Source organism: Anser brachyrhynchus (assembly GCF_964034855.1).
Source record: "Anser brachyrhynchus genome assembly, contig: SCAFFOLD_175, whole genome shotgun sequence".
In the NCBI taxonomy this organism is placed as follows: Eukaryota; Metazoa; Chordata; class Aves; order Anseriformes; family Anatidae; genus Anser; species Anser brachyrhynchus.
In genome coordinates, this window is record NW_027663531.1 from 68,178 (window position 1) to 93,045 (window position 24,868).

The 24,868-nt window shown below is 46.3% G+C and overlaps 2 protein-coding genes and 1 long non-coding RNA gene across 4 annotated transcripts; 2 read left to right on the plus strand and 1 right to left on the minus strand.

The window, feature by feature from the left end:
- The first annotated feature begins 9,482 nt into the window (after positions 1–9,482).
- On the plus strand, positions 9,483–15,562 carry LOC308187334. Its single transcript, XR_013944613.1, has 2 exons — positions 9,483–10,160; positions 15,171–15,562. It is a non-coding gene; the product is annotated as an uncharacterized lncRNA (long non-coding RNA).
- A 1,470-nt stretch (positions 15,563–17,032) lies between these two features.
- LOC308187340 (small nuclear ribonucleoprotein E-like) lies at positions 17,033–18,513 on the minus strand (the record flags this gene model as incomplete). Its single annotated transcript, XM_080609500.1, has 4 exons — positions 17,033–17,107; positions 17,730–17,808; positions 18,016–18,138; positions 18,496–18,513. The coding sequence occupies 4 exons, from the start codon at positions 18,511–18,513 to the stop codon at positions 17,052–17,054; spliced, it is 276 nt and encodes a 91-aa protein (XP_080465626.1). The 3' UTR covers positions 17,033–17,051.
- Positions 18,514–18,599: 86 nt separating this feature from the next.
- LOC308187336 (zinc finger CCCH domain-containing protein 11A-like) lies at positions 18,600–24,816 on the plus strand. 2 transcript variants are annotated; one of them, XM_080609496.1, is made up of 6 exons: positions 18,600–20,214; positions 20,839–20,915; positions 21,609–21,801; positions 22,478–22,957; positions 23,653–23,714; positions 24,491–24,816. In XM_080609496.1, exons 1-4 carry the CDS (start codon positions 19,707–19,709, stop codon positions 22,660–22,662), a joined length of 963 nt encoding a protein of 320 aa, XP_080465622.1. In that variant the 5' UTR covers positions 18,600–19,706; the 3' UTR covers positions 22,663–22,957; positions 23,653–23,714; positions 24,491–24,816. The 2 variants fall into 2 exon arrangements, 1 of the variants encoding a protein (XP_080465622.1); XR_013944614.1 differs by lacking the exons at positions 18,600–20,214; positions 20,839–20,915; positions 21,609–21,801; positions 22,478–22,957; positions 23,653–23,714 and adding an exon at positions 23,792–24,376.
- Positions 24,817–24,868: the final 52 nt, after the last annotated feature.

Below are 24,868 nucleotides of genomic sequence, written 5' to 3' on the forward strand. Positions count from 1 at the left end.
GCAATATGTATGTGCTGGGAAAAGGTCTCTGAGCAAGCTGGCTTTGGGAGTTAGTGCATAACACTAAGCTAAGAGCTGCTGCCAGACAGCAGGGTGCTGAAAGTACTGTAATTCCAAGTGGCACAGTCTGCTTTCCAACCTTGCTATTTGCAAGGCAGTTGCATCTCTTTTTCCGGCAATTTCAGGGCCATATCAATTAAGTAGGTGATTTCCTGCAGAGGGGCAGTATTTAATCTGACAGTCTCAGTTCCAGGTTTATCTTTGGGATTCTACAGGAAAAAATGATTTACAGTAAATCATTCCTTTTTTGGTTTTTCAAAACTTTTTATCACAGTCTTACGAATGTAAATTTTGACAAGCAGATTCAGTACTCCTGTTTGTGCTGTGTAATTGGTACTTTAAATCCTATAGTCCAATCCTCACCGGGCGGCGACTCCCGCTGGGCCCCCAGACCCCGCAGCGGACCTCAGGCGCTGATTTGCACAGGGCCCCTGGAGCCCGTGGCGAACCCCCGGCGCTGACACCTGCCAGGCCCCTGGGCCCTGCGGCAGACCCCGAGCGCCGACTACCGCCGCGCCCCCGGGCCCCATGGCGGACGCCAGGCGCCGACACCCGCAGGGACCCCAGGTGCCATAGCAGACCCCAGGCGCCGACTCCCGCCGGGACCTCGGAGCCCGTGGCGAACCCTGGGCACCGACTCCCACTGTACCCAGGAGGCCACGGTGGACCACAGGTGGCAACTCCCACTGGGCCCCCTGGCCCCATGCCGGACCACGGGCGCTGACTGCTGCCGAGACCCCAGGCCCTGCAGTGGACCACGGGGGCTGACACCTGCCGGGTCCCTGAGCCCCGCAGCGGACCACGGACGCCAACTCCCGCCAGGCCCCCGGGCCCTGCGGCAGACCCCGGGTGCCGACTCCCGCCAGGCCCTCAGGCACCACAGCAGACCCCGGGCGACAAATCCTTCAGGGCCCCTGGGCCTCGCTGCAGACCAGGGCGATGACACACTCCGGGCCCCTGGGCCCCGTTGTGGACCATGGGTGCCGATGCCTGCCGGGTCCCCGGGCATGGCGGCGGACCCCGGGCGCCGACTCCCGCCAGCCCCCCGGGCCCTGCCGCGGACCCCGGGCTCTGACTCCTGACAGAAGCCCCTGGCCCCATGGCAGACCTGGGTCACAGACTCCCGCCGGGCCCCCGGAGCCCATGGCGGACCCCAGGTGCTGACGCCAGCCAAACCCCCGGGCCCTGCGGCGGACCCTGGGCACGGACTCCCTCCAGGCCCCCGGGCCCCACGGTGGACGCTGGGTGCTGACACCCTCCGCATATGGGAGCCCGCAGCAGACCACAGGCGCCGACTCCCGCCAGGCCCCCAGAGCCCACGGCGGACCCTGGACGATGACTCCCGCTGGGACCCCGGGCCCTGTGGCAGACCCTGGGCGCCGACACCCGCCAGGCCCCCGGAGCCTGCAGTGGACCCCGGGCACCAACTCCCACTACGCACCCGGGCCCCGCGGCGGACCCCAGGCGCAGACTCCCACCGGGACCCCGGAGCCCGCAACAGAACCCGGGCGCTGACTCCCACTGGGCCCCCGGCCCCTAAGAAGGACCCCGGGCGCCGACTCCCACCAGGCCCCCGGCTCCCACGGAAGACCCCTGATGCTGACTCCCGCTGTACCTGGGAGCCCGCGGCGGACCACAGGTGGCAACTGCCACTGGGCCCTCTGGCCCCATGGCGGACCCTGAGTGCCGACTCCCGCCAGGCCCCTGGGCACCGCAGCGGACCCCGGGCAACGAATCCTGCTGGGGCCCTAGACCCAGCGACGGATCCCGGGCGATGACACACTCAGGGCCCCCGGGCCCCATTGAGAACCCTGGGTGTCGACTCCCGCTGGCCCCCTGGGACCCGCAGTGGATCCCGGGCACCGACTCCTGATGGAAGCCCCTGGCCCCGTGGCAGACCCCAGGTGCCAACTCCAGAAATAAGCCCCAGGCCCCACAGCAGACCCGGGTCACAGACTCCTGCCAGGTCCCCGGAGCCCGCGGTGGACCCTGGGCACTGACTCCTGCCGAGCCCCCGGGCCCTGCGGCGGATGCTGGGGTCCGACTCCCAACGGGCCCCTGGAGCCCTGTGGCAGACCCCAGGCGCCTACTCCAGACAGAAGCCCCGGGCCCCGCAGCAGATTGGATCACAGACTCCCGCCGGGTCCCTGGAGCCCACAGTGGACCGCGTGCACTGACTCCTGCTGGGCCCCCGGGCCCAGCTGTGGATCCCAGGTGCTGACTCCTGCCGAGCCTCCAGAGCCCGCGGCGGACCCCGAGCAACGACTCCCGCCGGGCCCCTGAGCCCTGTGGCAGACTCCGAGCGCTGACTCCCGCCGGGTCTCTGGAGCCCGTGGTGGACCCCAGGCGCCGACTCCTGCCGGGTCCCCAAAGACCGTGGCGGACCCCGGGTTCTGATGCCAGCCAAACTCCTGGGCCCTGCGGCAGACCCCAGGCACCGACGCCCTCCAGGCCCCCGGGCCCTTTCTGAAGACAGAAAGAAAGACAAGCTCGTGATAACATACACCTAAGGTTTGCAAAGAGATGTACAGTTCCGGATCATGACCGCGATAGGGCTGTCACAATACAGTGCTGAAACATCACTCCAAAGGTCAGTTTATCACTTAAGTATAGTATTTCCGGGCATATTCACAAAGTTTGCAGAAGCTGTAACCACTGTGCACGTTTAGCTTTGTCATCATTCAGTTTGAGAAGACAGGCGCTCTCAGACATCAGTTTAGGGTGGGTTAAACTAATACACCTAGGATTATACTAGGATTATTCAGAGGGAAAAAGAACGTCTTAAATTGCCTAGGTTAACTCTATCTAGAACTACTTCTTGGAGACTTCGTTCTTCTGCACCTTTAACTTTCCCCACTGCTTCCTAGCCCAGGCAGCTAGAACAGCATTATCTGAAGGACTCCGGGACACAAGAGACCTGATAGATCATTATCAGGCCTGCTCTCAGGAGGCTAGTACAGCCTGTTTATTACCCCCCTGCTCCAGCAGGTTCTAGCAGTCTATTTAGCGGTTACTCTGCATCTGTTGAAAAAGTACTGTCGGCATCTAATAAAAGAAAATCTTGCTAAGACATACCTAAGGCACTGATTTTATTTCCCTCTCCTTCCTCCCACCCCCTCCCCTGGTAACAGAAACCAGTGTAATTCCAAAGCAAATGAATCTATCCTGCAAAAGCACAATCAGCACACCTAGAGCACTGAAAAATGCTTTTGTTGATTTATTTTGAGAACACATCTTTAGGCACTCACATCAATTTCCATGTGTCTGAATCGGCAGACATTCCTGAAACAACGACCCTCCTGCCACAGCTTGCAGACCGTCTCGTTCCCCAGAGCAGCTTCGCAGTGGCGGAAGGAACAGTTGTCTCCCTGTAACCAAAAGGAAACCAACAAGGAAAAATATAGTACAGCCCCAAAAACGTCCATGCTACTGCCTCAGGTTGCTACAATTGAATTCAGAATCTATCTGGTTATCACGTTAACCAAAGACCAGTGTGCCTCCTCCTCCTACTCTACCCCTGCCTGAAAAAAAATGGAAAAAAAAAAAAAAAGAAAAGCAAAGCAAAAGAAACCCAGCCATACCTTGGTACAGGTAGAATAGAAATACAAGTAGCAATCGTCTCCTTGTTTAGACATGCCGAAAAGTTCTGATAACAAGCTCGGGTTCTCTCCACAGGGACTTCCTCTGCTCTTGGAGAGAGCTGTCTTCACCTTTGCTTGGGCTGAAAGTCTTCTACTGGCTTGTGATCAGTGAAATCTTCTTTTTAAAAGTAACCCTAAAGAAAGTACCAACAAGTGAAAAATAATGAGTAACAAGCATTTTTCCAGCTTTCTTCTGTTCATCAAATTAGTCTCTTGAGGTGAGCAATGCCTTGAAATCAGCTGTTACGTGAACTAACACGATATTAAATTAAAGTTCTGTAAAGCTGCCAGGAGCTTTGTCAGCAAGTGTTCTCTTCCACATCCTCAATAATATGACTTGGAGCACATCTGGAAGCCTGAAAATGGAGTCACTTCTTAAAAAACCACCTGATCATACATGCAAGGCAATGATCAACTATGGCTACGAGTAACTTCTACAGAACGCAGTATGATGCATTAAATGGCATGTTCCAGTCACTGTGGGTCTTCGAGTTCACCTACCTGGACAACCTCAGCAAAGTTATCGATCTTCGAAGACTTCCAGTTAACTTCTCCTGGAGGCCGAACCAACACTGAATCCGTGAATTAATAATAAAGGGGTAGGAAGAATTTTCCTCCTCACTTTGCCAAGGGAACCTCTCATCCACACTTCAAACATCGGATGTGCTTTTAAACAGCTTATAACTAATGGAGGAAGCAAGCCCATTTGAATACTCTCTCAGACCGGAGACAGATAGGGTTAGTTAGCTCTTCAAAAAATAAAAACCAAAAAAAAACCAACAAAACAAAACAAAAACAAAAAAACCACAGCGCATTTAGAGATGAACTCGTGATTCAAAGTGGCTGCAAAAATGAGGATCCATCTTCCACAGCCGGACAATTTAACTTTTTTTTTTTTTTAATTTAAAATTCAGTACGTTCCAATCTCTGGTCTTCAACATTTCTTCACCTATTAAGAAAACACAAAAACTTTTCCCCGTCTTTATTATCTGTACAGCAAAAAACACACCATTGCATATAAATACACAAATGTGCATATGCATACACACATATGTGTTTAGACACACACGAGGAGTGAGTGATAAAAAGTTAGCGAGAGCGACAGTGGAAATCAGAATTTTTGCCTTTTTGATGCAGAGAGCGCGTAAAAACTCTCTCATTTTGAGGGAACTAGACAAAAATGGAGGATCTACAAAATATTTTGATGAGTATGCCTTTGAGGCCAATGCTTTATAACATGAGTGATCTGGGGGCCAGCACAAAAATATGCATACATATGTACATGCATACAGGATAAACATATCTATACACACAAGCGTGCACAGTATATGTTGTATGATATCCATATCGAGAACAACTCGTAGCCCTGATCAGACACGTAGAGTTGCAATCAATTAACAGCAGGAAGACAGCAGATCAAGGATACAGCAAGCTTTGAGAGGCAGGGCAATGCTCACTTTGCCAGTGGCATGGCTGCATGATACCAAGGATTTTGAATTAGTTTGATTTTTTGGAAGCAATTTGTTTTCTTTCTGCGTTGTAGCAACTACCACAGGTTTGCCATCACGTGCTCTTCCCTAATCCATATATCCGTCATCATCCATTGCTGCAAGATCATGAAAGGTTAGAAAAGATGACTTAGGTCCAGTTTAACAGCCAATGATTTTTCAATGACCAGAGCTGCAACAGATTTTTTTTAGCCACAAGCAGCTTTTTTTTTCTGATGTGAAGTCTGATATTTTGATTTATTTCTTTTTAAGACACTAAATGTCATAAAACCTGCAACCAGACCAGATAAAGTTCAAATCAGAGTGATTCCGAATCCTTTCATTAAAATGCTGCACATTTCTGTGCAAATTATTTCTGACTCTTCTGGACAAAAGCGGATGAAATAGTTCTTACAAATTAATAATAAAAGGTTGGAACCTTTTACTCACACAAACACTAGTGAATTTTCCAGGAAATATTTTTTTGGCAGGGAATTTTCCCAAATCTAAACTAAAGAGAGGAAAAGTTGGGTTCTCATATTAGTTATTGGTTTTGACTGTTGACAAAGGGAATAAAAACAGTAGTTAAGTGCAAGGGTTCCTTCTCTTCTTTAGTATTGATAGGAATCGTCACTTCTGACCTTTAGCACCTTCAGAAACACACTTAGTGCCATGCAGGTTCCTCTGCATCTACTTCTAAAAATTACTGGTGCTCCTTAGCATGGAAGTTTGACTTGAAATATTTTCCAGATTTAGCTCTTTTGAATGCCCAAGGAGCTCATCATTTTGCTTGTTGCCTTCCATTTTCCTGAACAGACCCAGAACGCTGTTCAGGACATGAATGGATCTGGTCTAAGGAATGGGAAGAAAGCAAAAACCAAGAATACCTCACAGCCCTAAATGCCATAAAAAGCAGTCTCATTTTAAAAAAGATCTCAAAAGCTTTTTTTTTTTTTTTAAACTGACATCTGCTAACATGGCAATTCAAGTGCTGAACAGAAACCAACTGAACTAGCCCCTGAAAGCCTGAATAAAAATGAGTAACTCTGGTGCACTCAGCAGGTCTGTAATAGAAGTTGGCAAGATTTTTAGATTTCTTTTTTCTCCAGGGTGCTGGTAAAGTTTTTGCGTTACGAGATTTTGCACTGTTTTTGTACAAAAGAATTTCAGATGCACTACAGTCATGGTAGCTGGGGGTCTGGAAATACATGCCAACAAGTGTCATAAACTTTGCCTTTGCTGAAGAAAGATAAATAGTACAAAGAAAATCTGTCTAGTTTGTTTTACAGGCTTGTCTTTCTCAGTATGGAACAAACTGACCTCCCTGGTCTAACTTTCCAGTTGGCTATTCTGCCTTTGTCCTGGAGAGAAGAGCAAGAAGGGAACAAAATATTTTTGCACTCCTAAAAAATGCATTAGAGAAGTATTACCACACCTACCTAAGGGTACTTTATTGTTTGTTTATAAAGCACAAAGTATTTCTCTTGGACAGTCTCTGTTGCTGGCCTGTTTTTTGCCTTCCATTTATAATAAAGATATTAAAGATGCTTACCCCGTTTTGTTTTTTTTTTTTTTTTTTTTTTTTTTTTTTTAGAACAGTGTAAGCGGACAGTTGGATGACAAGCAAGAAAGAACAGCATAAACTCCTTGTTCTGACCATGCTTTTTAATCACCCAGCATCACCCTGGCTGCAAAACAGTCTCCGCTGATTTACCTGCTTGTAAAAGCACCCCACAGGCTGAAAGTGTTGTGTGCTAGGTGTCAAATTAAATTTAACGGTGCATAGGTAAACCATTCATCTTCCCATGGTCGAAGCACAGAACAGCCTCCTGCTAACACAGCTCATCCTTGCTGTAACTGCTTTTAAACCTATTTGTTGGTAAGAAAAGAGCTCAGTACACCACCTTCACAGGGCAAAAATTCACATGGAAGAGCAGAAAAACCCAGAAGTGCTTCCTGAACTTCATGTTACCAGCAGCACCATCGGATTTAAATCCTGGCCTGGCATCCAGGATGCACGGTCTGCTAGCACTGCTGCGATGTGGAAGTGCCAAGGCACAAGACAAAGAGTGTGCCAGGTATGCTGTAATGCCAGTGTGCCAGGTCAATAGAGGATATCCAAACAACAGAGGCGCTTGTCTTAATTTCTGGCGTGAAAACACTTTCACAGCATTCTTGTCACGAAGAAACCCCTCTCTATCTTCTCCAATGCTCCGGGACCTGCTGCAGCTGCAGCGGCTGCGCTGGTACAACCCGCATCTTTGACAAATCTTTTCAACAGTTCTGCTTTACCTCGGCACAGTTGAGGTCACTCCTCTTCCTCTTCCAGCTGAGGAAGCAGTTTGCGGGCTCTGCCACACGGTCGGTGCAGAAGCGAAAGCTGGGAACACAGCAGTCAAACTCTCACTGCTAGCGAAGCCACCAGGGCAGAGGGCTGACACAGACCCACCAGAGGCGAACCATACCCGCTCTCCCTCCCGGCTGCGAGGCTCGCCGCAGCAGCCCCGACCCGAAGCGCTCACAGTGCTTTGCTTGGTGATGTCACCGATGAGTCAGAGTCCCCAGATGAGGATCTGCCTTGCCACTCTTTAATGTTGGTGTTGTTTTTTGTGTGTTTGTTTGTTTGTTTTTGAAACATATGCAGGTTATGGTAAACCTTCAGGTAAACCACAGACCAACAGGGAAGAAGTCCCACACGAGGGAAGGCCGTGCTTTTCTTCCAGGCAATGGCACATGCTTTAACATGCTGCATTCGACAAAGAAGCTCTCTCCATTTTGCACAATGGCAACAGGCACGACTGCAACACACGCAGGTGTAGGCCGCACCTGCAGGTCCCAAACCCTTAACCAATTTTTAGATAGCACCAATTTTTTATGTAGTGGCTTTCCCTTAATCCATAACCCCTTTTTTCCTTTCTTTATATCGGGTGGCTCTCCTCCATTGTTCTCTCTGTCATTTTCCTCCCCAGTGTCTGAGCAGGCACTGGGAATCGTTTCCAGAGGAAGGGTACTGCTGAAGCTACAACATTTACTCTCAGGGAAAAGAGAGTATGTGAAAGAATACATACTTCCTTTCTTTTTCCTTTTTTTTTTTTTTTTTTAAATCTCTGAAATCAACGCTGCAGCAAATAACTACGGGAGTAATGATGATTCCTCATCCTCACTGTAACGTTGTAGTTAATCTCATAAAGAACTGATTTCCCCAGGCAGTGGCCATTTGAGATGGGGAGAGGCAGTAAGAGGAAGTTTTCCTTAGACTAGCTCTTCCCCCAGAACACCTCGCCATCCAGCAACAAATTCAATTCACCTGCTCCGCCTGATCAGAAAAACACGCGTCCGACTCCAGCACACACCACAGCGGTGGTTCTGACGTGGTTTGAGAATCACCTATCTGCAGAATATCTCGGGTTTGTACACTCAAATAACGCAGTCTTTTCGAAATAAGGCCCAGAGCTCACACTCCGAGTGCAGCCTAAGAGCACCAGAGCGCCAGTAGGCTAAACATTCCGATCCTGGCAACAGGACTGACCCGGGCAACAGTAAGCATCCCTTCTGCACTTTCATCATGAACATCAGCATAAGGAAACAGAGACCTCCTCGATCCAAGTTTTAAGAAGCAAACACCAAGGTCACCCAAGCAGGTTGTTTTCAGCAAACTAACGGAGAAATTAAGGTGACAGCTGGGTGCATCCAGAGTTAGTCAGATCCTGAAGGCAGTTCCTTTGGGAAATGGAGGAGCAGCGCGCCAGATGACGGCTACCTTACAGCGCACCCCTCAGAGGCACTGCTACGAAAGGAAGGCAGAAGGTTGGAACTCAAAATAACTCGCAAGGCACCCGTTAAGGGGGAAGCTTTATTCTCCTCAGCAGAACCTCCCCCCTGAAGGCAGCCCAGGGACTCTTTGCTTCCCTTGGGAGACGGCAGGGACGGGGCAGGGCGGTGGGACGGAGGGACAGAGGGCCAGATGGACGGCCAGACGGCCGGATGGATGGACAGACGGCCAGACGGACGGCCAGACGGCCCAAAAGGCCTGAGGAAGGGTTGAGGAGCGGGAGGGAAGGGCAGGGCGAGGGGAAGGGCAGCCCTGGGCCTGACAGGGCACCTTGGGCCTAAATCCGGGCAGCAGCTCCCTGTCTCACAGGGCCCAGGGGGGGTTGCCTGTAACAGGAGATGCGGGCAGGTAAATTTTACAAGCACTGCATCACAAATACCCTGCAACACCTGAACTACTCACTGGGACAGCCTCCTTCCTCACCTCCTGAAAGCTCCAGCTGGCAAACCAAGGACAAAATGACAGGCAGATGTGGAGTGTGATAAATTAGCGGGTGTTTGTTCATTGTCTTTAAAAGGAATTCAGAGGATCTGCTGAGAAGATAAGGTTTTGCAATTTACGACCTTGTTAAGGGGGAAGACTAAGCAAGTAGATAGTGGGGAGGGGGTGTTGGATAAACATCCTTGGTAAAACAAAGACTCTGTGAAATACTGTTTCCCGCTTCACTACCCTCCCCCTTGAACACGAGCACAACGCATGATCATTGAAAGAAAAACAACGACCCCCAACAACGAACTGCGCAGCTTCAGAAGGTCCAACAAGTCCTGACAAGCCGAAACTTGGATGCTATAAAACGGCGACACTGAAAAGGGAAAGTTGTGTGCTGTGGTGGAGCGGAGACTCCCCAGCCGCCCAGCGCTGTTTTGCTTGTGCCTGCTTACTTAATTAATAAAATATTTCTGATAGACCAAGAAATTTGTATGGTCTCACTTATAACAAATTTGGTGCCGTGACTCGGATGAAGGCGGATTGACTGGGAATCCCTCTAGGGGAGGCGCCCCGCCGATTTCGGCGGCCCCGGGAACGGGAAATCCCGCTCGAGCCCTTCACCGACGAACCCAAAATTAGGCACAAGCAAATAAAACCTGTAACCCCAAGCAATCTTTGTGCACGAAGACCGAACGAAGACCCACGGGGTGGGTAAGTATAGGCCGGTGATCCGTTCGGTTGGGGTTGGTGATCCCGGAGTGCGTCTGTGTGAGACGTCCAATTGCGGACGAAGTGAGTGCGGACCCCTCAGTAGTGCGGTTCCCACATCCCGCGAGGGACTGGGCCACGACCAGGGGGAAGCGGCTCTGTGTGTGTGTGAAGGCACTCCGGAAGATGGGACAGAAGAAGAGTAAGCCTTCTGGTCCCATGGGTGGGGTAATGCCTAGTGCTAGGTTGCCCCCTATTCCCCCAGATAGTCCACTGGGGTTAATGATTAAGAATTGGAGTGATTCCCCTTTTAGGCGGGGAAAGGATAAAGTAAAAATGATTCATTATTGTGTTGAAGTTTGGGGAGGTAGGCAAATTATTGGCCCATATTCGGGTCGTTTGAAGACTGGGTTTGCCAAGCCTTAAACATTTATGTAAGTGCAAAGGAACCTTTTTGTTTAGAGGAGAGCGAATATGCAAGCCTTTGGATTGGCTCAGAGAATCGAGTTAATCTGTACCCTCTGTACCCTTTAAAAGAAAAAGGAGGGGCAAAATTACAAATTGTGGAGCAAGAGATAAAGTACCTGGGTCACCAGTTAAGTAAGGGGACTAAGAAGTTAGACCCAGGCAGAATCAGTGGAATATTGGCTTTAGCATCCCTGCGAACTAAAAAGCAGGTACGGCAACTGTTAGGGTTGACCGGATACTGTAGACAATGGATAGAAGATTATAGTGGAAAGGTTAAATTTTTATATAACAAGTTGAATAAGGATGGATTACTCAAATGGACAAAAGAAGATGAGGAACGACTGAAGAAGTTAAAGGAGGAACTAGTACGCCCTCCCCAGTGTTAAGCTTACCAGATTTAAGGAGGCTGTTTTGTTTTTTTTTTTGTGAACAGCGCAGAAGGCACAGCATACGGAGTGCTGGCCCAAGAATGGGCAGGGAGTAAAAAAAAAAAAACAAAAAACAAACAAACCTGTGGCCTATTTGTCTAAATTATTGGATCCGGTTAGCCGGGGTTGGCCAAACTGTTTGCAGGTAGTGGTAGCTGCTGCCTTGTTAGTGGAAGAAGCACAGAAGATCACTTTTGGGGGGGAAATCAAAGTAATATCTCTACACAATATATGCGGGGTACTGCAACAGAAGGCAGAGAAATGGATCACTGACGCCAGATTATTAAAATATGAAGGAATTTTGATTTCCTCTCCAAAATTAACCTTAGGAACAACCTCCCTACAGAACCCTGCTCAATTTCTTTATGGGGAACCAAATGAGTCCTTAGGACATGATTGCCTCCGAAATATAGAAGAGCAAACGAAATTGAGACCTGATCTAGAGGAAGTGGAATTACCCATTGGTGAACAGATATATGTGGATGGTTCCTCGAGAGTAGTCGAGGGAAAGCAAAAATCAGGATACGCGTTAGTAAACGAGAAAACATTTGAGATAGTGGAATCTGGACCTTTGAGCCCTAGCTGGTCTGCCCAAGCTTGCGAGCTATATGCCATATTGCAGGCCCTAAAATTGTTGAAAAATAAAAGCGGTACAATATATACAGATTCAAAATATGCTTATGGGGTAGTACATACATTTGGTAAAATATGGAAAGAAAGGGGGCTCATCAATTCACAAGGAAAGGGTTTAATACATCAGGAATTGATTACCCAGGTTTTACAAGCTATCAGAGAGCCCAAAGAAATTGCTGTAGTACATATAAAAGGGCATCAAAAAGGCCTCACCCCTCAGGTTAGGGGTAATAATCTAGCAGATCAGGAGGCAAAAAGGGCAGCATTAATGAGTATAAGAATTATAAGAACGAGGGAAGATTGCCCAGACTGTGGGAAATACTTAATACTTATACTTAATATATAATAATTAATATAATAATTAATAATATAATAATATATAATAATGCTTAATATAATACTTAATACTGTGGGAAAGGCTTAAAGGAATTTCCATGTTATGATTGCTGGAGTGAATGGGGAGTTGATGGGATTGAATGCAATTGTTCAGAGGAAGAAAGCCCGCCTTATAAAAACTGCTACAAGTGCGGGCCGACTAACTCCCTGTGGTCGAATGGACCCATTCCCCTCCCCTTACTCTGTTTCACTAATACAGAAGAAGACAAGATGACACAAATGGGGGTTCAAAAAAAAAAAAAAAAAAAAAAAAAAAAACCGATAAAGGGAAATGGGTACTGCCTGATGGACGGAAGTGTTACCAAAATCAGTAGCTATGAGGGTGCTACGGAGATTTCATGAACAGACGCACTAGGGTACTCAGGCGTTGGTGGATCAATTTGCCACATATTATATGTGTATAGGGATTTATAATATAGCAAAGAGGATCGTAAATGATTGCATAACTTGTCGGAGGGTAAATGCTCAACACATGAGAAAAAGGGTCCCGGGAGGAGGACGAGAATTAGCACATCGACCTTTTGCAAAGATTCAATTAGATTTTACTGAACTTCCAAAAACGGGGCAATATAGATACTTATTAGTTATTGTAGACCACCTCACAAACTTTGTTGAAGCATTCCCTACGGCAAGGGCCACAGCTCAAACCGTGGTAAAGATATTATTAGAAAGCATCATACCCAGATACGGGGTAATAGAAGCAATTGACTCTGATCGAGGCCCACACTTTGTGTCAAAGGTATCCCGAGACACGATGAAGGCTCTGGGAATTAAATGGGAATATCACACTTCCTGGCATCCTCAGAGTTCGGGAAAGGTAGAACAAATGAATGGTGAAATTAAAAGCAACTAACAAAGCTTATGATAGAGACTAAAACCTCCTGGGTGAAATGTTTACCGCTTGCACTATTGAATATCCGGACATAGTCCCGAGCCGATGTCGGAATCTCACCTTTTGAAAGGCTGTATGGTATGCCTTATGATTTAGAGATGCCATCTGATCACCCCCAGGTACAGGATATCCAATTAAAACCTTATTTAATACAGCTTATGAACCAACGGAGGGAGTTGCAAGCGAAAGGCTTGGTGGCTAGATATAGCAATCCATAGGATACAACCTGGAGATAGGGTTCTAATTAAGACATGGAAAGAAACGTCTTTAACACCACGGTGGGGAGGCCCCTATGTTGTTTTACTTATCACAGAGACGGCTATCCGGTCGGCTGAGAAGGGGTGAACGCATGCCAGTCGCGTGAAAGGACCGATCCAGAAAAGCAAATGGGAAGCGGTCGCAGGCCCTGATGACTTAAAGCTCACGTTGAAACGAACTCGATAAGTATGGTCTAACTGTCTATGTATCGTAAAAAAAAAAAGGAGGAAAGGGGACCCTGTTTGATCAGAAAAAGGTCGCGGTTACCTGAGAAACTCCCCTGAAGAACACTGCTGCTGCCAAGAAGAACTTGCACCTTGTAGTTCGCTGCAACCGAACTGACAAGCGAGGCAGAGAGTGAAACGGTGGGGAATTACGTGGCCAGGTAAAGAACTCTGGAAAATGGGCCCTAGCCATTTTTTTTTGCGATACATAGTAATGGGTACGATTGTTTACACTGTTCCTGGGTCTGCGCACCCTCACAAACCTTTTAAATGGAGCCTGATTAGATGGGAAGATCACCATGTTGTTCAGCAGATAACTACTGCTGGGGGACTGATAGGGAAGGCATCATCTATATAAAGAAGGAAGAGACTAAGAGTCCCCAACGGGTGGGACCAAATCAGAAACTGTCGGGGAGTGTTTTGAGGATTCAGCCTACACAAGCTTTTAGAATGCTAACTCCTAATAGCCCTAAACCACTGGAGGTTGCTAATAAATCAGTAAACCCAGAGTATGGGATTAGAAATGAAGGGGTGACCGGGAATAACATATGGAGAATCATGAATGCTAGTTATCAGTTGTTGAATCAACCAAATCCAGACGTGCCTAGACCTTGCTGGTTATGTCTTGATATAAGGCCCTCATATTACGACGCCATTGGGGATCTGGGAGAAACCACCCGTTCAAACGAAACCGATCCCCCACAATGCAATTGGGGAAGGGACGTAGGAATAACGTTAACGGAAGTAACTGGGAATGGCAGGTGCGTAGGCACGGTCCCTGGTGAGAAGTTCCATCTATGCAATATTACAGAAAATGTTACACAATTAGACAAAGAAAAATGGTTAATACCAGCAGATAACACCAGATGGGTATGTTCGTCTCTGGGGGTAACTCCATGCTTATCTTTAAAATTGTTCAACTCGTTTCATGATTTTTGTGTACAGGTAGTAATTATACCTAGGATTCTTTACCATTCTGAGGAGTATATGTACATCCAACATGCTATGGCAAAAAAAAAACACTTAAGGAAGAGAGAGCCTATTACGGCTGTCACTTTAGCCACTCTGATGATTCTGGGGGCTGCAGGAGCCGGAACTGAAATTACCTCTCTGGTAAAACAAAGCCAAGAATTTACCTCTCTACGCATTGCTGTAGATGAGGATTTGGCCCGTATCGAGCAATCCATATCAGCTTTAGAGAAATCTGTACGACAAAATCGTAGGGGATTAGATCTGATTTTTCTACAACAAGGAGGATTGTGTGCAGCCCTACGAGAGGAGTGTTGCGTATATGCAGATCATACTGGAGTAGTAAGGGATACAATGACTAAATTGAGAGAAGGGCTAGAAAAACGAAAAATAGAAAATGAAGCCCACCAGAATTGGTATGAATCCTGGTTTAATTACTCACTTTGGCTCACTACACTGCTATCAACTATAGCAGGACCTTTGTTGCTGCTCATATTAACACTAACTTTTGTACCATGTATATTCAATCGAATAATCGCGATTGTAAAAAAACCGATTAGAGGCAGCTCACCTTATGCTTGTGCGTGCGAAATATGAATCTCTTGAACAGGAGGAGGATGACGCAGAAACTTTAATATTGAGCAAACAAGTGCTTCAAAAATTCATCAATGAACAATATATGTTAGAAAAAGAAAAAGGAGGGATTGTGATAAATTAGCGGGTGTTTGTTCATTGTCTTTAAAAGGAATTCAGAGGATCTGCTGAGAAGATAAGGTTTTGCAATTTACGACCTTGTTAAGGGGGAAGACTAAGCAAGTAGATAGTGGGGAGGGGGTGTTGGATAAACATCCTTGGTAAAACAAAGACTCTGTGAAATACTGTTTCCCGCTTCACTACCCTCCCCCTTGAACACGAGCACAACGCATGATCATTGAAAGAAAAACAACGACCCCCAACAACGAACTGCGCAGCTTCAGAAGGTCCAACAAGTCCTGACAAGCCGAAACTTGGATGCTATAAAACGGCGACACTGAAAAGGGAAAGTTGTGTGCTGTGGTGGAGCGGAGACTCCCCAGCCGCCCAGCGCTGTTTTGCTTGTGCCTGCTTACTTAATTAATAAAATATTTCTGATAGACCAAGAAATTTGTATGGTCTCACTTATAACATGGAGGACCTCGTAAGATACTATTTTGTTCCCTGCGTGCCCACTGCTGGTGACACGTAATGCCTCCTGTTCCCAAATGACATCGCACATTACATCATCTTTACTACATGCTGAAAGGAACTCAGCAACTTGAACACAACTTAGAATTACCGATCCTGGCAGCAGGCTGTACAGCTGAAGCTGCTTTAGCCAATCAAGTGTGTCATGCTGCCCCTCAAAGGGTTCTTACTGGGAATGTCTGCTGTGACACTCCTGACATATTACTTCTCGGAATGGCAGAACTGCGCTGGGTAGGCCCCACAGCAAGACTCGTATTTCTGTCCTTCCCTTTCAGGAAAGGATCTCCCACCTTGAATTTATTAATTTTCATGATGGTGATACACAAATTGAAGTTTTGAAAAACTGAATGCTGATTAACAGATTTCTAGCACAGCCTGTGCATCAAAATTCATTTCTCTCCATTCAGGTAATCTTAGTTTCTGAGTTACAGTTACAGTCAATTTTTTCTTTTTTTATTTTATTTTTTTTTTTGTGATCAGAAAAACGAGGGGACTGGTTGTCCCAAGTCAGCTGGGGAACTTATCTTTGGTCGATGCATCAAGCAACTCAGCTCTCTTGGGGAAACTTAAATAGAACAGACAGATCTCCAAACGGATAAAAAAAATAAATCAAATGATAAAAACCCAGCCGATACATATGATACCCCAGCTTATTGAACAGCAAAAGGGTTTAATCTACAGGCTCTGTCCAAAGGAGCAAGAAGTGACAGATTTAATCCAAACCAGTTGCCCGCTCTCACTCTGATCTGGAGATGTTATTTGACAAGCATGCATATCAGTAACACTTGTAAACGCTGGGTTACTGCACCACAGCCCCAAATCCCTCACGGGCCCACTAAGATACTTTTACTGATTGATCCACAATAAACACTCCCAAAAAGATTCTCAAGAAGTTAAACCCTGTTTAGAAAGAATCTGAGGAACCTGTCACTGCAGCAACAAAGGCTGCAATTGTATGCAAAATCTCCAACACCCTCCTTAGCACCCTGCTAGCTCAAGGACTGTGTGGGGCTTCCGTGCCCTGAACGAGTCCACCCTGGCCACATAACGCAGATGTAATGGTCAAGAAAGCACATAGCGTTATCGAAACTTATCAGATCCACAGAAAAAAGAAAAGCCCACACTTCTGTATTTCTCCTCCTTCTCCATTCACAGAAGGAAGAGACTGAAAACAAGCAGATTTGTCTTTTACATTTACAGTTAATGTGAAAAATGTTTATTTGTGAAATACATCACGTATTGTTTCAAGCTACAAAAAACCCGCTCCCACAAAGGAAGGGCTTTTGACCTCAGCATGCAACCCCAGTTACAAATAACTTCCTATCTACCAGCGGGCCGCATTCCCCTGGCACTCGGTCACTCCGCAGCACGGCAGCCACCTTTGTTCTAAGGATGGCAAATTCTAGTTAGAAACGCTCTGTAGAAGAGTGATGTTGTCCCCTTTTAACATGATCCGGCCTGCAGTACAGAGAAGGGAAAGAGGGGATTAGAGAGAGCCCAGAATCTGAGAATAATCTCGTGTTTTCAGAAAGTATTTCGTGTGGTTGAGCAGGGTTTTGCCCACCACGCAGAGTCCTGTTCCTGCCAGCTGCCCCACACTCACAAGTCCCACGTCAGCCACCGTCCCCGTTCCAGCAGCACGCTCTCCCTGCTGAAAACCCCAGCACTGGGCGCACATCGTTGCTTCTGTCCACCTGCAGGTGGTAAATACACACTGCCGCTACCGTGGCTCCCTGCTTTGACTCAGAGATCACAGCAAGTGTGAGAATCGCCCAGGGCCACCGGCTTTAGATGCAGCTGAAAGGAGCTGTGACCAGACTCCTCCAGCCAGTGCAGACCGTCTGGTATTACACGTTTCAAAGACGAGAACTGGTCTCAGGCAGGGACAGATTCTCCTTCATTCAGCAAAATCAGCAGCTCAAAAATCATCAGGGACAGAGATGTAGCCAGGAATTGCTCACTGAACTTCAACATCAAGGCTCGTCACACGTTTGGTACCTCTCAGTGCTGCTACCTAGAAGGCTCACCCGGGCAGGTTTCAGACCGCGCGTCACTCGGGTTGCACAGACACACGACACACCCAGCTGTTTCCTTGATTTTGTCTTGGAGTGAATCTCCTCTGCGTCGTCCAGCACCAAATTCATGTACTCGTCAAAGCCCTAGAAATCAGCAACAATGGCAATTAGTTCAGCAACAACACAAACCATCATCAGCTTTGCTGACCCAGGCTGGACAATGAAGACTAATTGTTAGAGAAGTACGATTTTTTTTTTCCCTTGTGCTAGTTTTTCTTGACAAGAAAAAATAGGATTGTGAATGAAAGAAAACAAACTAACGACATAGCGCGGGGTCGTGCTGATACTCACGATGATGCAGCCTTCTATCCGCATGTTCACTTGCTCGTAAAGCCACACCTGGATCCTCGACCTCTGCAGAATGAAGGAGGAGAGTAAATTGGAACACAAACACCGCGAGCAGTTTTGTTCTCCCTCGTGTGATCAGAAATACCCGGTAACCATAGCCGCTAGAGCTCTCAAACACTCCAAGGAGCAACTCTCAGGGGCAGTTTCAATTAACAGTCTGACATTTTAGAGTGTTATATGATTGGGTGAATACTACACGTTTGCTGAAGAACACGTTTCCAGTCACGAGGGAACACTCCTGCACGCCCGGCTGCACGATCCCACTCCCGTTAACATGAGGGGGAAATGCCGGGCTGCGCAGCAGCTCCTTGTACCCACCAGCACGCCGCACAGCTCTCCATTCCCCACAAACCTGCCCCGAGCAACGGGTGGGAGCCGAAAACTCAGCGAGGGGGATCCCCGGACCCTCCCCGCTCCCCCCACCCCGCCCCAAATCCCCATCCCCACCTGTGATTCGACTAGATCTTGCTGAGAAACAAGGAAAACGGAAAGGCTCCGTGGGTAAGAACTTTTTATGAATCGTTATTTAGGTGCTGCCTTCTATATATGACTGCATTAAAGAATATTTTTGACATATGAGAGGAAAATGCATTGCAGTGGAGATCTGTGTTGACTGCAGAAATGGCAAAAAAACCATTTAGCAGCTGAAAGGCAAGTTTATGAAAATATGCTTGAGAAATAGAAGCTTGTGGTTGACTGTTCTCAAATCTTCCTGCAAAGAAATGTTCTTAAAATATTCCTTGTTTTCTCTGTCTGAGGCTGATGTAAGCACCCTTCCAGTGAAGCGCAGCCTTGCTGAAAGGCTGGGGAAGAAGGTGGAGGTTTCGGGAAATGCTGACAAAGCACCAAAGAGAGGTACAGCTACTAAACAGGCATCTGGATTTGATTCACGGGTTTTGTATTTAGGCTTTCTGTTTTCCCTTTTCCTGTGATGTTTCTTTTTGCATGTTGGCTGAGGTCTTAACCACTGGGGTTCAAAGTTACCTTTCCTGTCTTGTTTTCAAATGTGAACACAAAGTTAACGTTTATGCAGCCTCCCTAATTTGGTCTTTTTCTGTTTTGCAGTTCAAGTTCCCAAGTCTGTGAAGGAGAGCCTAGGATTACCTTTTCAACAGACTAGTACTGCGAAAGGTAACAACTGGCTATTAAATATATTTTCTCCTTCTTCCTTTCCGTGAACTCAGACCGTTTTCATACAGCCCTAAAAATTAATCGAAATGAAAACAAAGAACTGATTCCTCTTGCTTGAGTGCTGAAGCTCTTCTGACAGCCACTACCAGAAATCTGGCTCTAGGTGTGTGTTTATTTTCCGCTTGTGCCTTGTCAAGGTTTTAAGCTGCTTCTGTGAACCATCATATACAATTAGAATAGAACCACTGCCAGGAACAGGAGTTTGAAATGCAGTCTGAAAAAGTAATCAAGTAAAGTAGCATTTCTGTGTAGCAACTCTCTCTGGATAGGGCTGGTCTTCAAAAGACAACAAGTGGCTCAGAGGAGGAGGAGAATGTTAGGATATTGTCCTAAGATGCGTTATTGGGAACGCTCAGGATTAGTTTTCCTTAGTACTGTGACAAATTTTGGAGACTTAAAATATTGTTGGACTCTCTTTAAATGTTGGTGTTTCTCATTTCTTGATGATGACAGGGAAGGCTGCTAAGCCAAAGGGAGAGATCCATGTGAAAACACTGGAGGAAATCCGTCGTGAGAGAGCTCTTCGGAGACGAGAAACTCAAGCCAAAGCCCAGGCTGAATGGCATGGTAAAACCGAAGATCCCAGCGCCGGGGCAAGACCCACTCCTGCAGGTCGCATCAAAACTTTCTCTGAAGCCTTGGCTGAAAAAAAGAATAATCGCTTGGTAGAAGAGAAGAAAAAAGCAGGAGAATTCCATCCCAAGATAAAAATTCAGGGTGAGCCCAAGAAGCAGAGTGTGCTCACTCTGTCCGGGCCCAGCAAAGTGCAGTCGAAGGAGCCGTCAGGTAAAGTCAAGCCAGAAGGAGAAGTGCGTGTTAAAACCTTGGAAGAAATAAAGCGCGAGAAAGCTCTGCGGATGCAGCAGAGTGGAGGAAATGTGCCAGCTCCCCCAGCACAACCCAGACCTGCCCCAGCAGGGCAGAAATCGTTATGGAACACAAAGCTATCAGGTAATAAGATGCTTTAATACCTGCCCCGGTGAGGTGTTTCCCATATTGAGCAAGTTCTGTTTGCTCAGGATCTGCTTTGCTTTTTCCTTCAATGCAGAGAATAAAAGAGTTTAAGGCTACAAAGTTCAAAGGCAAGGAAGGGCCGGAATATGCAACCATGTCTGTTTTCATTAATTACGTGATGGTATTCTGTATTTCCCGCTAGGAATTTAACTCACTGAGGGGCTTTTCAATCTAATTTTAGTGTTCTGTTTTTTTCTGCCATCTGTTCATGGTATGGAGTCCTCCCTGTGTTGAGTTCAAGTTCACCTTCCTCTTTGGCATGTGTTGCTTAACTTGACACGTGTATGTGTTTGTAAAGCGTGCATCAACATCCTAATGTGGGGGGCCAGTTTCTGTCAAAAATGACAGAGGATCAAAGGCCTCGTTGTTAAGATTATATCAACTTTGTAAAATGAGATTGTGTGAGGGAGATAAGGAGGGCTTAAAGGCTGCATGGATTGCACATTATAGCCTTTCTCTCTGTCTCATGGGACACAAGGAAATAAACACACGAAGAAAAGAAGTACTCAGCTTTCTTTATTTCTGCCGTTGACAAAACTTTTTGGGGGGCTTGTTTTAAAGTACCTGAAAAAGAAGAAAAGAAGACAGTGGAATTGAACTGGCTTTCTCCTAAACTTTACTCTGTACCTGATGTACAGGTGAGTCCTTTTTGAAGACACGCATACATTCATATAATTTCTGATAAATTCTGACAAGTTTTGTTACTCACCGTGTGCCACCCTCTTGAGTGTGTTCTTACCTTTCAGCGTCTGGTAGGAGCTGCAGTGCAGTCTAAATCATATCGCCAATAGCATTTCCAGACAACATTGTAATCCTCAAACTTTGAATCAGTCTATTTATGCCACGACGAATAAGAAACCCCATTAGCACCAGTTGAAATCTACACAGTTAATGTGGAGGGAATTTTTTGTTCTTACCGACTTAATCTGTCAGACATGAAGGATATTGTAAAAATCCTGAGGGAAGTGATTTAATAGAGAAGGCCAGAGTTTTGTGTTCAAGGAAATCAATCTGTCAGTGGATACTGTATAGGGGAACTTGTATGACTTTCTGCTGCTTAAAAAGTATGTAATAGATGTACAGCAAAACACCCTAGCTGTTTAAAGCAGCTTGCCATATTGGAAATTGCAGATACGTGAAACTGTTTCCATAGTAAAGGATGGGTCTTGTTACAGGCAAAATTTTATGGAAAAAAATGACAGTAACCTGAACGACATTAATATGCTGTTCCACATCGAGACCATTTTGGAGGGATCGCTGATCAGATTTTCTTAATGAAATCTCCACAGATTTTTTTGTCCTATTCATGCACTACTTTTCTTTCCTTCTAGCCCACTCAGCAGAGTGCAACTCGTACTAAATTTCAAGTGAAAAGCATCGATGAGAGACTGTGGGAGAAGTGGCAACTGAGAGAACAAGAGAAGCTTCGGAAGGAGGCAGCTGCCATCCCATCTACTGCTGGCTTCTTTGCTACTGTACCACTAGGGAAAGAGGCAGCTCAATTTCAGGAACAGGAAGCTAAAAGTAAGTGTTGAAGGTTAGAGTTACTTAGGTTGTCTTCTGAAATACAGGCAGAAGATGACAATTCCCATGTTGTAACTCTGGCTGGGTGCCTTTCACCACTTAATGCTACAAAGCGAAGTGTGTATTTTCTTTTTCTTAGTTCATTTCTTCTCCTGCCAGCCAGATGTTAGGTCAGGAATGGGAGACTAGAATATGATTCTACAAATTTGGACTTTGTAGAACAACTTAATAAATTTGGTGGGACATCATTGCAGGGGAGAGGAAGCTGGTACAACAATTGCATAGACTCTCTTGTCTTACTATAATTGCTGCTTTTTCCTTTCCTAGAGGGAGCAAGACTTTAAATACAAAAGCTGTCAATATTTATGAATCTTACTAGACTTCATACAATGTCTTAGAGTATTGCTTGCACTTAGGATCGCTCTGTGTCTGAGTTTCCCTTGTCCTGGATTATGATTTACTGTAGCTATTCAGTTTCTTTGTTCCTTTGTATGGATTGTTGGTAGACAGAGTTTACTATGTGGAAAATATTGCTGAGAATCCAGGCAATGGCAGTGTAATTCTGCTGGCCAAATACAGTTAACTATGTAGAAGGGCTGTGGAAATGAGTAAGAGAACGTGGATTTTTCATGAGGCAGAGCAAGACTGTATCAGTTCTCTCTTCCTTTTACTCTAGCCAACTTTAACGTGTTTGTGAAGCCTTGGGATGAGAAAGTCGCTTCCCCCAAGAAGAAGGCACTAAAACGTAAGGCACCTGGGAGTTTTCCCTCTGCTGTAGCAGCTGTGAAACCACGGACTGCCTTTGATGCTGTCCTGGTTCCAGTTAGGACAGAGTTAATTTTTCCTCATAGTAGCTGGTAGGGTGCTATGTTTTGGATTAGGATGAGAAGAGCGCTGATAACATGCTGATGTTTTAATTGTTGCAGAGCAGTGTTTACACCAGGCCAAGGACTTTTCGGCTTCTCGCTCTGTCCTGCCAGCGAGCAGGCTGGGGGTGCAGCAGGAGCTGGGAGGGGACAGACCCAGGACAGCTGACCCAAACCGGCCAAAGGGGTATTCCATACCATCTGACGTCATGCTAAACAATATATAGGGGTGGCTGGCCGGGGTGGGGGGCCGGCTGCTCGGGGATAGGCTGGGCATCGGTCAGTGGGTGGTGAGCAATTGCATTGTGCATCACTTGTTTTCTTATACATTATTATTATTAATACTATTATCATTATCACTATTATTATTATTATTGTTATTATTATATTCCTGTCTTAATAAACTGTCTTTATCTCAACTCACTGGCTTCACTTTCCCGTTTATCTCCCCCATCCCAGAGAGGGAGGGGGGAGGGTGAGCGAACGGCTGTGTGGTGTTTAGCTGCCAGCCGGGTTAAACCACAACAGATGCTGACACAATGGGACCTTCAGCCAAAAAAGCAGCTATGGTAAGGACAGGGGCTAATGCAGAAATGGATCCCTTGTAAAATTTATACCCTCCTCTAGGAGAAAAGATGGAAAACTCAAATGTTCTATAGGCCTTCTGTTTCCTTTTAAATCCAGTAGCTGCCTACAGAATTCTTGTAGTACCCTTCCATATTTATTAGATTAATGGCACTATTTACTTAGTCCTCTGTGATTCTGTGATTTCTCTGGTGTGAAGGATTTTGTCCATTAACGCAGTGTTCTTAAAAGATACAAGGTCATTAGTAACCTCCAAGTGAATATTAACTTTCTTCAGGAGCACCTTGGTTTTGTATTTTGGCTAAGGCTCCGCAATGCCAGAGGAGAAGCAGCATGGAGGAAGAAGCTATTAAGGAATCTTTTACCCATGTATCATAAATACTGTTTTGCTGCTTTCTAGGCTGTTCCAGCCATGCTGGAGCATGTCCCAGCCACCAGACTTGAAGAAAATCCCCAAAACAGGTGATGACCACAACTTGTTCTTTTTCTTAATTGGTGTATATACCCAGTGAAACATAAATTCTGTCACATGTGGGGAAAAATGAGGGTTCTGAGATAATTAAAGCCCAAATCCATCAGAGGAACAAGTCACGTGAAATCACTTTCTAGCAGCTAGCAGGAGTGCTTAATTAGATTTACTTTCTTTAAATGCTGCAAGTCAGTACAGCTTTCCAGTGACTTCTTGGTCTGTCTGAATACCTAAATGAGGATGAGGTGAAGTTCTTCTACTTCTTTGTGAGGTGATAAATGATGAGTAGTGTCCTCTGTCTTTTGGTCCTCAAGAATGCCACCTGAACAAACATACAAGGTGACAAGACTGCAGGGAGAGCAGAGGGAAGTGATGGATGCAGATCAGCTTCCTGTAGTGGGGAGCAAACTCTGCTGAGTGTGCCATGGGAAAAATGACTAACTTAGTAAACAGATATTTGCAGATGGAGACTTCTTAACATTTTTACAGGAAAATTAATAAAGGTGACAAAGTGCCTCTTGCTACAAAAATTGAACCATCTTTGCTAGACTCCAGGTGCTCTGGCTTCACAGATAAACCCCCAAACTGAAAAATGCACCTGCTAATATATTGGGCTCTAAATGTAGCCCTGGGTTAATTGAATAACAATCCCTGGGTAAGATTGAAGTGCAGGAGGGGTTGGCTACGGTTTTAAGAGCCGGTATGCAGAAAAGGGATCTCCCGTTAAGAAATGGCATATACTGATTGTTCTCTTCCTTGCTCTCCTAAGACCTGAAACACATCTTGGAAGCCAGGCAGAATCTGTGGAGCCGATGGAGTTCTCAAGCTCGACTTCAGCTTCTTCGCAGCTAGAAGAAGCAAGGACATGCTGGCTGAGTTCCACAGGCAACGTGCCCTTATCTGTAGACGAGGATTTTGAGATGCTACTTTGGGAAATCTCAGACGGCATACTGGAAGCCGAACTCGACTTGGACCCAGGGAAGGATGAGGATGACCTCCTCCTTGAACTTTCCAAGATGATTGACGATTGAACTGCATAGTCCTATGGTATATTTAAAAATAAATAAATAAATTAAAACTCTTCTTCTTGTTGGATACCCTGAGGTGATCCTTTTTCTAACTGAGGCTTTGCAATGAGACTTAAAGC

Coding starts and splice junctions, on each gene's coding strand:
- LOC308187336 (XM_080609496.1), top strand. CDS start 19,707: ATGATGACAGGGAAGGCTGCTAAGCCAAAGGGAGAGATCCATGTGAAA. Junction 20,916..21,608: donor ACTCTGTACCTGATGTACAG/GTGAGTCCTTTT, acceptor CTTTCCTTCTAG/CCCACTCAGCAGAGTGCAAC. Junction 21,802..22,477: donor TCAGGAACAGGAAGCTAAAA/GTAAGTGTTGAA, acceptor CTTTTACTCTAG/CCAACTTTAACGTGTTTGTG.